The following is a 13,077-nucleotide window of genomic DNA, read 5'->3' on the forward strand; positions in this document are numbered from 1 at the left end:
AGATCACAATTTTTATACATCATGCTTATGTGGTGCATTGATGTCGCAGCATCTCTCAATGAATATTGGTATGCAATGCTATAGGGTTGATTGAGCTAACAATGTAAAGAAAAAGTAGGAAAAGCTACTTTTTGTTTTGTTCAAAAATCCCGTAGTATGCCTTTAAAACACTTTTCAGACCAAATTTTTAACATTCCAGCAAAACACTGGACAATGAAAGTGTGCTCAGTTTACAAGAAACCTTGTCTTTTTCTGCCAGATCTTGTACGCAGGTGAGGGGGAGAGTAAAAAGATGGACGAGACGCAGCAGGAAATCCTGCCCCTGCAGGGGGGGCCGGGGGTGACCATCCACAAGGGCCACGAGTTCGTCCTGGTGCACTTCCACAAGCCCACCACCTGCGAGGTCTGCCCCAAACCCCTGTGGCACATGTTCAGACCACCCCCTGCGCTGGAGTGTAGAAGTGAGTTGGACATGTTTTACATTTGTTTCTAGGTGGAGGAATATAAAATTGTGGTAGAATCTCTTAACATAAATCTAGCATGGGACGTAATCCAGTGGTTAGTGGCTCTGGAACTAGAAGCCATGAGTTCGAATCTAGCTGTGTTGCTCACACGAAATGCGTCCTACCAGAAATTGGCGCAGTCTATAAAATCGGATGTTAAACTGTGGTACACTGTTCATGTACAGTGCTCTTGTCAAAAAGAGCTATAAGAATTTTCCTTTTCAAGGATCCTGTAAAAACTGGTGTTACATAACTCCAGTGAGGAGGCCATGTGCTAGGACAAAGAAAGTCCCATCTTTATACCCCCTAACAACCACAAAAACTCAACTTTTTGGCCCTAATCAGAAAGTAGGAACCCTCCCCTGTCACACCCACCTCAAAACTGCCAGGATTTCTACCCATTTGACCAGGAAAAAAATCTTCAAGTTTTAGACCCTGAACTACATTGGACCACCATCAAGTTGCATGGCGGATTGACTGGCGGATCCCCTTCTTTCTCATGACCAGTGGAAGAATAACTCTTCAGTGAGCTCAACTGGATCGTTATCACTCTCACTATCTGCTTGGATATTCTAATAACCAAGTTTTTCCACCATACATTATGTATGAGTTATGATGCAAGAACAAACATTTCCATGGAGTCCCTTTCCTACCTCCCAGTCCGTTTATTTGTGGAGCTTTTGTCAAATGTATGGTATATACGTTTTTGTTTGACTGTATTGAGGTTGATAAATAGCCTGGATTACATTTTTACTGTAGTACAATTGTACTTGCTGCTGAATGTGATTTGTCCATGTCTTTTTCCAGGATGTCACATCAAATGTCACAAGGACCATCTTGACAGGCATGAGGAAACTGTGGCCCCCTGTAAAGGTTAGACTTCAACCTCAACTTCTCCATCCTCTCAGTATATAAGGACCTCACATGTTTTTTTTTAAATTTCATATTTTGAAAACTGAACTGCCCTATATACATCGTTAGGACAGGAACTCTCTGTAACTTTTATTTATTTCCCACCCTGTTCATATCTGGACTAACTTGTCCTATATGTAGCTGTATATAAAAGGCTTTGTGTAAAGTTATGTAGTGAGGATGAGTATCCTTTGTATTTTGTGGACACTGTGCATGTCATACATGTGCAGAACCGTTTGGTTTGTCCTAAAAAATATGCTTGTGTTCTGCAGTGAACTTTGACATCCATGCAGCAAAAGACCTGCTTGTTCTGGCGACCACACCAGAGGAGCAGTCGCTGTGGGTCAACAGGCTGGGCAAGAAGATCTCCAAACCCCCTATAGACCCCCGGGAGGGGGGGATCAGGTACAGCATTGTACTGTCTCTTCTTTTAGCTAGCAGAAATTTCTTTAAAGGGGACAAGTTTCGGCTACCAAGGTGTCTGTGAGGAGGAGAGATCTGCATTTTCAAACCATGCTATTCAAAATTTTTCCCATCACTATTGGTAGGTCCACCATGTTTATACATGCATATTTGCTTTTTAATGACAAAAATCTCCATACAGATAACTCATGTAGTTTACATATTCATGCTAATGGCTTGTATGCTTCACAGTCATCCATGTTGTACAAAATGTGTCAAGGTGTTTGATCCAAAGTGAGGAAATGCCCTTTCTGTGGTGGGAGTGAGTGGCCACGGATAACTTTCAAATTAGTTTGATTAATCAGTGTGATATCTGATGACTAAGGTTGCCACATTTCACCAAGAAAGAGCATTTTCTTCACACCATGTACATGTAAGCATGAAGGAATATTGTGAAGACACTCTGTATGGAGAAGACCTTTTCTTACCTGTCTTTCCTGCAGAAAACTACTGAGACAGCGGACATTTTCAGATGTGTCGATAACATCTGAGAAAAAAGTCACTGCAGTTTGAGATCCTAACAATGAGACATCTAATCGTTGAAGCAGAGCTTGACAAATGCTCTCTCTTGGTCCTTTGGACAGCCATGTATAAAGTCTAGGTCAAGTGACTGATCAAAATAGAGATAGTTCCAGTTGAGGGATAAGTTATTGATTTTGCAACTTGAAACTGGTATACATGTAGTTTTATCTTCTTGTTGATTGTCTTTGGCTTCAATGCAATATTCATTATATTCAAAACCTCAAAGTCCTTCAGTACTCTATGGTACATTGTAACCAGCATAACTTTGGCATAGTAAGTTACAGTCCAATTTAATCTTATTTACTTTAAGTTGTGCAGAAGTCAGGCAAATACATACTTTTTTTCTCTCTCTTTTTTCAGTGATCTATATTAAACTTAAGATTTTTCCACTTGTTTAGGAAGACTTTGTAGAGTATTGCATACAATCCATCAATATTGGACATCAGTGTATTTAATTGTGCCAAGGCAAATGTGAGTCTAAAATGCAGGTCTTTCAATCAATGATAGCAAGTAAGAGGATTACCTTATACTATTTAACTTAAAGATGAATATAAACAGAGCTACATGTACCTGAAGAGACTGAAACATCTCAATGCAGAATATACATGGCCATCAAACTAACATTACCTTATCAGTGTTATCCTCAAGTAAAAAGCACATATACCATAAATACAGAGAATAAAATGCTCGTAGAAAACTGTTGCATTTACTACAAGAATAAAAAAGATTCCCTTTGCAAGCAGCATGTCCTCTCAGGTAGAATTGAGTTGCCATGAGCCAAATCCAAAGATTGTGTAGTAAACAAGTTGGATCATGGCGGGTTGTGGACTGCAGCCTGCCGTATCTTCAGTGCATGCCGTATCACATCACGTAAACCAAGGTAACTCTGTTTTAGCCGTGCACAGTTGTGGTGTGACGCCCACCGGTGTAATCAGCCCAAATCTGCCAGATGATTTAATTCAGCACGCTTCTCCTCTAAACGTAGTGTAGTAGATGTCAAGTCCTAAGTGTAATTTTGTAGCTCAGGGCTCGAAACTAACTGGTGATAAAGTCTACTGTCAGTCTCCACTTGTATGGCCAGGTGGGGCAAGAATAAACGTACAATGGTACCACTTTTTACACCAGCATAGTGGAGAATAGATGTAATTTTCAGGATCTTGCACACAGGACAGTATGCCATTAAGGAGTTTCTTCTTTGGTGTATTAAACTAAGACAGTGAATAACTTCACTTCTTTTGTATGATATTAGGTCAACAAGTTGTTTCTTCTGGCAGGTGCAAATTGTCTTTTCCATACTTTAGTTTCGAGCCCTTCACCAACCCCCATACATGTATCCAGGAGATATTCCCCATTTGCACATCACTCCATAGGTACATTTTGTATAATTTTGTCATCCCTCCATAGGCATACATGTATCCAATCACAATGTGCTGTGCTGGCTTAGTTGATCCTCTCTGCTTCAGATCATCAATATATACTTGGCTTGTACAAGCTCTGCTTTTGTGTGTGCTTCATTCATCATTCACATTTGTTACACTAGCCTTAAGCAGGGCTCGAAATACTTTTTCTGCATACCTGCGCTGGTGCAGGTAACATTGAAAATTACCTGCACCAAATAAATTTTACCTGCACCACTCTGAACTTAAGAATTATGAATCATACTAAAATTGTTCAGGAACCGTGCATTGCTATTTTTTCTTTCATACTTTATCAATGCAGCTAATAACAATCCACCTACATCATAGGACATTTATGTATAAACTTCAGTACATACACCAGTGCAGGTTAGGTGCAGGTAGACACCAGAAATACCTGCACAGCTCCAATTTTACCTGCACTAACCTGCATATGCAGGTGGTATTTCGAGCCCTGTTTAAGTCTTACAGGTGCACCAGGCCATCCTTCCCAGCCCAGGTAGCTGAAGTAGTTGTGAAGTTTGTCTTGTTGTATGTACTGTTGTACTTGACTAGAAGTGTGGTGACTTAGGCTTGTGTACACTTTTTGATGTGCCAGATCCTGTGGTGTTATAGAATTGGTGATGTATTAGATGTATTTTGATGTTGTGTTAGCCAATAGATTGTGCCAGTATCCCGCTGTTGAACTGAGGCAGATGTTTGCCTCAGGGTACAGAGTGTTAACTCCATGAATGTGAACTGTATGCATTAACGATCTACCTCTGCCCTCTCCCCCCAGGGCGTCGATGAGGTCAGTTGGGAGCTCCTCGTCCTTCAGGAGGACAGGCAAAGCTGCAACGCAAAATGCTGCCAAGAAGCCAGGCAAACCCAGGTAAACAGTCACCGCAGCACGGACAGTACACAGCACTACTTTTGCACTGCCTCTGCTTGAACATGGAAAGGAAATGAAAAGCTGTTTGACAATAATGGCTAAGATTTGTTGATTGTTTAATGTCTGTGATAAAAGGGGCTGCCTTCTGAGGCATACCCTGTCCATGTTCAGGCAAAGGTGTTTGTGTCTTATACTAATAACAATTCTCTTCACCTTTATCTCTTCAACTTATTTTCCTTTCACTATCAGTGAGTTTGTAAACTTTCTTTTTGCTTTTGTGAATGTTTTCCGCTGCTTTCTTTCCGTTCCATTCTTTTTTCTGTTCAAATCAAGTGTGACTGTGGCTGACTTGTCCCCCACAGACAAGTGTGCACAGTCCACTTGATGTCTCTTGAGTCTCCATCTCTCTCTCTGTTCTCGCCTGTCTGACACCTGCTTGCCCGTCTCTGTTTCTCTGCCCCTCCCCAGCTCTCCCATACACTTGCCAGGAGACAAGCTGCCTGCGGCCATCCCTATGGTAAAAGTCAGGCCAACAATCTTCACGTCTCCTCACCCTCACACCAGACCCCCTCCCGTCACGCAGCCTCCCCCCTCCAGACCACCTCCGTCTTCACAGCCCCACCCTGCCAGTAACACGGGCAGGCCCAGCACCACGCACCGCGTGGTCGCCTATGGCACGACCGAAAGAGTAAGACACAGAATCGTGGCACAGTCGCAGGCGGCATTGCAGTCTGCCCTGGGGGTGGCCAATCAAATGTCCCCGGGCGGTTCGGCATCACGAGTAACGGTACAACCCGAACCAACCTCCCCACCTCCGACCCCGTCTTCCCAGTCCACTGTCATCATCACCACCCCTCCGTTCACCCCCCCTCCCACCACAGAAGTAAGGTCATCACCCAGACATTACCACTACATTGTCACCTCCCCTCCTTCCTCCCCTGAAACAACCACCATGTCCCCCCCACCCTCCTACCCTGGCTCTCCCCCTCCCTCCTACATGTCTGCTGAACGTCCCCCTGCTTCACAACAGTCCAGAGTATTCTTCTCCCCCCCACCCCCGTATTCCTCGCAGACATCCTCACCCGTCCAGTCCCAGGGCAATGCTCGTATTGTCATTCCCCCCACGTTCGGTACACCTCCTTCCAAGGTCCCCAGTCCCGCATCTTCTCTTCCCACCCCCGTCCTCTGGCACGTCAAGGTCAACGGTCTTCATCCCCAGTCAGATCAAGATTTGTTTTCTCCCCACCAGTCTCTGCAGCAGGCTCGCGGTCTTCTACTCCTCCTCCCCCAAGGATCATGGTCTGCTCCCCGCCACCTAACTCCCAGCGTCCGTCCCCTGTGTCCATCCGTTTCCCGTCCGGTGTCCACGCTTCTCCCCCCGCCCGTGTTGTGTTGTCTCCACGTCCAGACCAGTCTCACCACCATCAGCATGGCACGCCCTCAGTAACATCTCCTTCTTCTCCCTCTCGCCACCGGATCTTCCTCACGTCACCTCCCCCCTCATCGCCCTCCCCCAGTGCCGGGCCCGGGCCCCGCGGCGAGGGCCAGCGAGTCCGGGTGGTGCAGGTCCACCCGAACGGTGGCAGCACGACCCGCGTCACCCCCAGGGCAATCCCTGTGAGAGTGGAGCGATCTCGCTCGGTCCCCGGGGATACCACATGTATGCCACAGAAGGTCACATTCCGCATCCACAAGCCACCCCCAAACCCTTAGCCAAGGCTACCTCCTCCTTCCTCTTTTTGGTAAGCTGTCGTCCTCTTTTCTCCCACTTCTCTTGATTTGCCTCTTGTCTAATGCCTGTCTTTCAGTTTGCTCTTGGCTTGATTTTCTTTGAGACACCAGTTTGGAGGATAAGTGAGTATAGCTGTACCAATGCTTGCAATGTAAAAAGAAAAACTTTTATTCCAGGTACATATACCTGTGTGTTCCCCTGGGCCCATTTTACTAGATGAGAAATAAAATCACAGGGAAGCTACAGAACAACAATACCATGTAGATACAATGGTTCTTGATACATGTAACTGATTTGGCATTAGCAGATAGTCTATCTGTCTTTGTTTCTCATCTAAAATAGTCCCTATGCTTTATATACATGAGTGGACACTCTTGAAATAATTCATAATTATGCCATGCAAATTGACATGAGGGACACATGCATTTTTTGTATTTTTTGACATGTATATTGTCATGTATAAGATTGTGTATTTTCTTGTATTACAGGAATGATATTTGCTCGACTTGCTTTTGTGGCTTGTATGTTGTAAAAGATTTCCTTCACGCTGTACACATGTAAGGGATGGACCAGCCAGTGTCTTTGGAAAAGTGTTCAAAAGCCATGTGCTTTCTGTCTGGAAATTGTGCAGCTACATGGGCTTTGTTTTGAATTTGAGACTTTTTCCTTCCATGGTGACCTGGTCCATCCCTTGACATGACCTGCTTGATAAGAGTTTTCTAACGCAGACCTTTTATTTGCCCAGGAGTCTCACTGTTGCTATACATGTTTGTGCTGAAATGTGTTGCTTCTTGCCCCCCTCCCCCTCTCTTCCAGGTCACCAGAGATGGAGGACAGCCCTACTCCCAGTCCCTCCCCCTCCCCGTTTCTCGAGCCCCCAGGACAAAGCTCTACCCTCCCGCCCGTCCCCCCCAGCCCCATCCCCAAGGAAGTTTCCAAGGAAACCAAAGAGAGTCATAGACACTCTTGGCACAAGTTCTTCTCCTGATATGCCCTCCAGTTGATGAGTCAGCCGTAACTGCACCCATTGGTCAGCCAACATTTGGCAAAACACTGTTCTGTTTTGAGCACCCCTCAAAGTTCATCTTGGAGGTAGCTAAACACATTTTGTTCAGGACACAAATCAGTTACAGTTTTGTTTCACTCAGGCTATCTAGTCACTGCCTCTCCCAGCCTTGTTTTGTTTTAGATTCAGTTACAATTTGTAATTGTAATACAGTAATTTCACAAGACAAATTTGTCAGGTAGTCAAATGTAATCATATCCATCATACCACAGCTGCAATGCCTTCACAGAGGCTGCTATTGATTTCGCAAATCACAATTCAAATTAGACATTAAAAGGCCTTCCTTGCAACTGGAGCTGATTTGCTGTCTTTCAGTAATCAATAAAACAAACAATTGCAAGCAATAACTGGACCGTTCTGGAAAACAGAGATGATGATAAACAAACTTATTCAAAGATCAAAGAAAGGAAATACTTTGAGTATAAAGCAATTACATGTATGTATGTATGTAGGTTCTATAAACATAGTTTATGTGCTGGAAATCAAAGTTTGAGATATGTTAGGAGTTTTAGGAGTTAGCTGAAGAAAGATGTGCGACAGTGGTATCTACAATGTAAAGGTCAGAGCAGAGAAGACAAGTAGGCCAAACAAAGAATTTTGTAATGTAAAATCTACAAATAGATCTTTTTTACATGTCTGTAAGGGAAGTAGAGGAAAGGAAAGACAAGATGGCAATGTGTACCTGGTACTTTTTTTAAAGATTAGATGTACTTAGACTGAGAAAATCATAGTTTTGCTGAGATAACTTGAAGGACATGGTATAGAAACAGTTAGTAGATGAAAGAAATAGGATGCAGTCTGTTGAAGTTGTGACAGCGATAACAAAACGTCTTGGCAAGGCAGAACTTTCCACCAACCGTATGTTTGAAAGGTATCTTCTAAAATTGCTTTCGTTAAAGTTTGATCCCTTCCCATGAAACTACTTTGCCATCTATCAAAAAGCATCTCAGAGTGCCCAGCTTTTTTTTTTGTCTTGGTTCTTGCACGTGGCAGTTGTACTGATTTTTGCAGTGTGCATGTTACGAACTGTTTTACTTCTTCATGTTAACTGCACTGTTTTCCAACTTGCACATTGCACTGCTACAAACCATGTTATGTTCATGCCGTGTGTCCCCCTCTCTCCAGTTCCACAGGATTGTGCTGAGTTGTGACCCGCTTTACCTGTGTTTATTCCTATGTTCCTATGTGCATGTTCACCTGTTTGTTGCCAGCCTGCCACATCCCCAAAATGTTTCCACCACAGTTTCTGCCAGGATATACAGGAGGCCTGGACTTGTGCATGGCCCAGTACTTACCCCCGAGTGCCTTGGACCTTACCTTGTAGTACTTTATGGTCCCTGCCTTTAACAGGGAGCTACCATGATGTAGTAGGGGTGTTTGTTTGGTGCATGTTGTTTCTAATGCTGTCCCCTTCTCTCACTTAACAGCTAATCTTGCATGTGGATGTACTTGCCGGTGGGTGGAGGGAATTTCTACATCCTTGAAGATTCTGCCCCATTCCTGGAAGGCAGAGCCTTTACCTGCCTATCCATGTCTTTAACCCGAATCTCCCCAGCACTAGGACTCCATCCTCCTGTCACTGCAGGGGTCCACAGCCTCCCACTCTCCACCCATGGCTCCAGTTTTGCACAGAGTCATATCCAAGACACATCACCACTTCTTGTTACCATGAGAGTGGGACATCCCTTTCACTTCATTTTAGATTTAGAATCTACATGAAATCATTTACGTCTGAATGTCAGTTGTTTTAAAAGCAGATTTGCCCCCCTCAAGCAAGTAAGCAAGACCTCATCAACTTGAGAGGCTAAATAGCGGAGACATGTCATGCCTTGTCAGGTGCCAATTACTAAAGAGAGAAATGCAGAACGTTAATGTGTTTGATGTTAGATTTTCCCTTCAAAATGTGCAATGCTCACAGTGGAGAGATCTGGATTTTTGCCAAGGACACAAACTGTTCAAAACTCCAAAGCTGGTCTCAAAATTACAGACCTTTGCGTTATCGATTAGTTTCTACTTGAATGTGTAAGAGCAGTGTACATCCCACATGACAAAACTTGCCATTCTTAAGCAGAGCGTTAATTAATGTAGGTAAAAGTTTGTTTTGGTTGATGTAGCTGCCTGCCAGGGAATGACTCACTGGTACATCTACATGAATGCCATCAAGAAGCAAAGTTAGTATGGGCTACCTTGTAAGGTATTGCTAGTGTTTAGCTTTCCAGTCAGTATTGCAGTATTGTACTACCCATAGGTGCTAGATAACCCTTACTGGGGTGCAGAAATAAAGGCATCTTTCCACCATTAGGTTCAGAAGTTAGTTAGGGACTTGGAAATTGCCCAACCTTCTGTTTAGAGTGCCGACAGCTTGTACGATCACCGCATCTGCACTTGGTGGCAGGAATATGTACATGTATATTGCTACTGTTACGTCAGAAGATCTATGCACACTATATTGTCCAGGATATCTCATTGTGTGACCCTATCTGTTATGCCATTACTTATTACAGTCACACGGAGTTACTATATGTACTGATTACAACTAGACAGCCGTAGGGTTATGTACCTACTGTAGAAATGCAGCACCAAGACAAAAAGCTAGATCCTGTATTTAAATTATATTATCAATCTCAAAAATTTTTGTATTTAACATTTGTTGTTTCTGGTGAACTAGCTGTAAACTTGCCTAGTGAAAGTATGTATGATAAAATAACTTACTTTTTGCCACAGTATATCAGGGGTTCGATTGTAGAAAGCAAAGGCATATAAAGTTTTAATATTTGCTTCCATGCATTGTTATGCAAAATACCTATATTAGTACAGCTGTTTGCCTTAGTGATGTACTATTATAAAACTGCTGGGGCATAAGATTGCTTATGTTTGATAGTACAAGAATAGGTGGGTCTCTTCATTTTGTATGATTGTAGAAAGTGTTGATTTTGTAGAAGAGCTGAAGAAATGGAGACAGTAGCAAATGACAACAGCCAGAAACATGGAGCGCCACCATTCTGTATGCTGTATTACGACACGTTAAACTATATTGAGATCCTATTGACATTAAACTGGACCATGTCCATGTACAGACCACCTGTGTGTACTACTCAGTGCCTGTGTGCTACAAACTACTAACCTGATGAAAGTAGTATAAGGTTTGTGGTGGGTGGTGTGCTATCCTGTAGTGGTATGTAATTATGTCACTGGACAAGGCAAGTGAGTTGGAATCCTTGTCTTTAAAGGGGCATTCCACTCCACACGGGAGTGTTATTTTCCGATAGATATTAATTTTAGGAAATGACAAGTGCATACTACTTCACATTATACGATAAAATACCCAGTTGCTCCACATGCCTCAAAAGCATTCAGTCTTCTACTAAACTCCCCAAGTACCCTCTAATTGAATTAATTCTATGGCTGAATACAATGCAAAACTTTTAGGTAAGGTTACAAAACTAATTTCAGGTTCGCTAAGAAATCTCGTCTTGTTCTTGTATTCTTTGCTATCTTATGAGCAATTTGCCTTCTCGGTGTGCTTAGCGTACCTCATTTATTCCGAAAATATGTACGATAAACAAAGTGTCTGCGTATAGGGAATGCATGGGTAGGGTCTGCATGGGTTTAGTGAGTGTAATTATTGTTTTATAAAACACACATCACATAATTCATCCCAAGGTGAATTCCACACAATTCGGCTGATTATGTATTCATTGACACATTATCTATTGGAAAACAGGACTCCCTTCTGGACTTGAATGCCCCTTTAAACCCCATCAGACCCGGTGTAACAAGACTGTATTGATTGGATTATATGGATGACATCTATGTGCACATCAGTTTTTGTCTGTTTCCAAATATTTATTTCAAGCATACTGAAGCTTGTAACAGCTGTAAAATGAGCACATATTTGCTGTATATTCAAATTGATATTGGAAAACGGATACTGTGTCAAAGTATAAATTCCAAAATCAAAGAAGACGTGAAAGAACAAAAATGAAGTCTATTTGGTCTATCATACTCTGTTTAGTCAGTTGTTCAACCTTCATGAACACTTAGATTTTAGAATACTTAGAATTTTTTTTGCCAAACTTTTCTTTTTATACACACCCTTGCATCAGTTTAGACGTTTCAAGAGGATGTCATCCATGTAATTAAATCTGGTAGGGGCTGTGCTTCAGGTGAAAAGTCAAAGCATGTAGGTGGCACAGGATGACGTCATGTGTAAGAATCTACTACACATACATCATATTGGTTTTCACAGATGACCCACTGGAAAAAGAGTTTTATTAGTCTTGCGTCGCTAAAAAGTCTTGTATAAAACCACCTGTGTGTAGAGGAATAAGATCGGATGTTAACTTACGTGCACGAGCGTCCTCGATATAGCTCGGGGAGAAGTCAATATTTGTGACTTCAGCCAATATTTACCCGCTTCCATTTTCCTTGGGTTATTTTATCAACCCCGTAAACAAAATAACCACGTTCCTTAGGACAATGCTGTTGCGAAGCCTTTGATAACATTAATGAATGATTGCCCCGTGTTCCATTGGTCATGATTGTTGCACATATTTATCCTGATTACATCGTTCCGTTGACATCACTGGCAAGGCCGACCAACCAACATACAAACCAGGTAAGAATACCATCGGGAGCTCGCCGCTCTCCAGCTACTGCAGTAGGAGTGTAGCCCCCTCCAGTTCATTAGCGCACACCGGCAATTCTTTAATACCTACGGGCTTTCACAGCGCTACCGAAGAAAAAAAAAGCTCAAAGGGACAGAAAAAAAGACTGCGTATAGCAGACTGATCGGTTAAACACCCCTAAGCCGACCCGATGAAAATGGTGACCAGGACAACATGCACCACACAACCTGTTAGGCACCTAGTTCGTTGCATTTACGATGGAGTTTGGTAAGTTCACGGCCTCAGAAAAAACAAAGGACACGACTCGAATTTCGGGTATGAATATGAACTATGAAGACTACGATGAATATACATCTAAACTGGAGTCAACCTTTTTGCAGATAGGTGACGCATTTCTTTAAAATGGACCAGAGAACAGCCAATGCGTCGCCTGAAATGTTAGTTTAAAGGTTCCTTTGTTCTAATAAACCTGTAAACATAGACCACTTTACGCATATGCACGGCACAAAATATACTTGAGTGAAATCTGGTACATGTAACGTTACATGATTCGTACTTTAAATGATACGTATATCACATAACATGTTACCTATGTGTGTCAATTATCGTAAGTTAACCTCCTTTTATAATTGCAAATCGTTCGATTTTCATGCATTTTAACCTTTTTACGTTGGTTCCTTATTCATTGACAGCATAAGCTGCTCATGGGCTTCAAACGCAAATGGCGTTCAATACAAAAGTTAACAAACGGAAGAAACTAAATGGGGCAAATCGTAGCAAAAAATTTCATAGCGTATCAAGATCTTCTCTAACTATATCATAAAACGTAACTGCGGAAAAGCCGATACAGTGCGTGAACGTAAAGCTACTAGTATATCATGCATGGCAGTGGCACCAATTTATTTACAGCAACGTCACCTTTTGGAATACGAGGGAAAGCTTTCCCTTCTATTTCGATAGGTGGCG

General features: G+C 42.6%; 1 protein-coding gene across 4 annotated transcripts in view; it reads left to right on the forward strand.

Annotated features, from left to right (window-relative positions):
* Positions 1-10,564, forward strand: part of LOC118410101 (rho-associated protein kinase 1-like) — a 55,992-nt gene extending 45,428 nt beyond the window's left edge. The window contains exons 43-48 of one of the 4 annotated variants that reach the window (XM_035811597.1): positions 260-461; positions 1,311-1,376; positions 1,688-1,820; positions 4,593-4,685; positions 6,203-6,427; positions 7,234-7,371. In XM_035811597.1, coding sequence (XP_035667490.1) covers positions 260-461; positions 1,311-1,376; positions 1,688-1,820; positions 4,593-4,685; positions 6,203-6,398 — 690 coding nt within the window. In that variant the 3' untranslated portion in view covers positions 6,399-6,427; positions 7,234-7,371. The other 3 variants (XM_035811598.1, XM_035811599.1, XM_035811600.1) reach the window with 3 other exon arrangements.
* The last annotated feature ends 2,513 nt before the right edge of the window (positions 10,565-13,077 follow it).

This window comes from Branchiostoma floridae, chromosome 2 (genome assembly GCF_000003815.2).
Source record: "Branchiostoma floridae strain S238N-H82 chromosome 2, Bfl_VNyyK, whole genome shotgun sequence".
Classification (NCBI taxonomy): Eukaryota; Metazoa; Chordata; class Leptocardii; order Amphioxiformes; family Branchiostomatidae; genus Branchiostoma; species Branchiostoma floridae.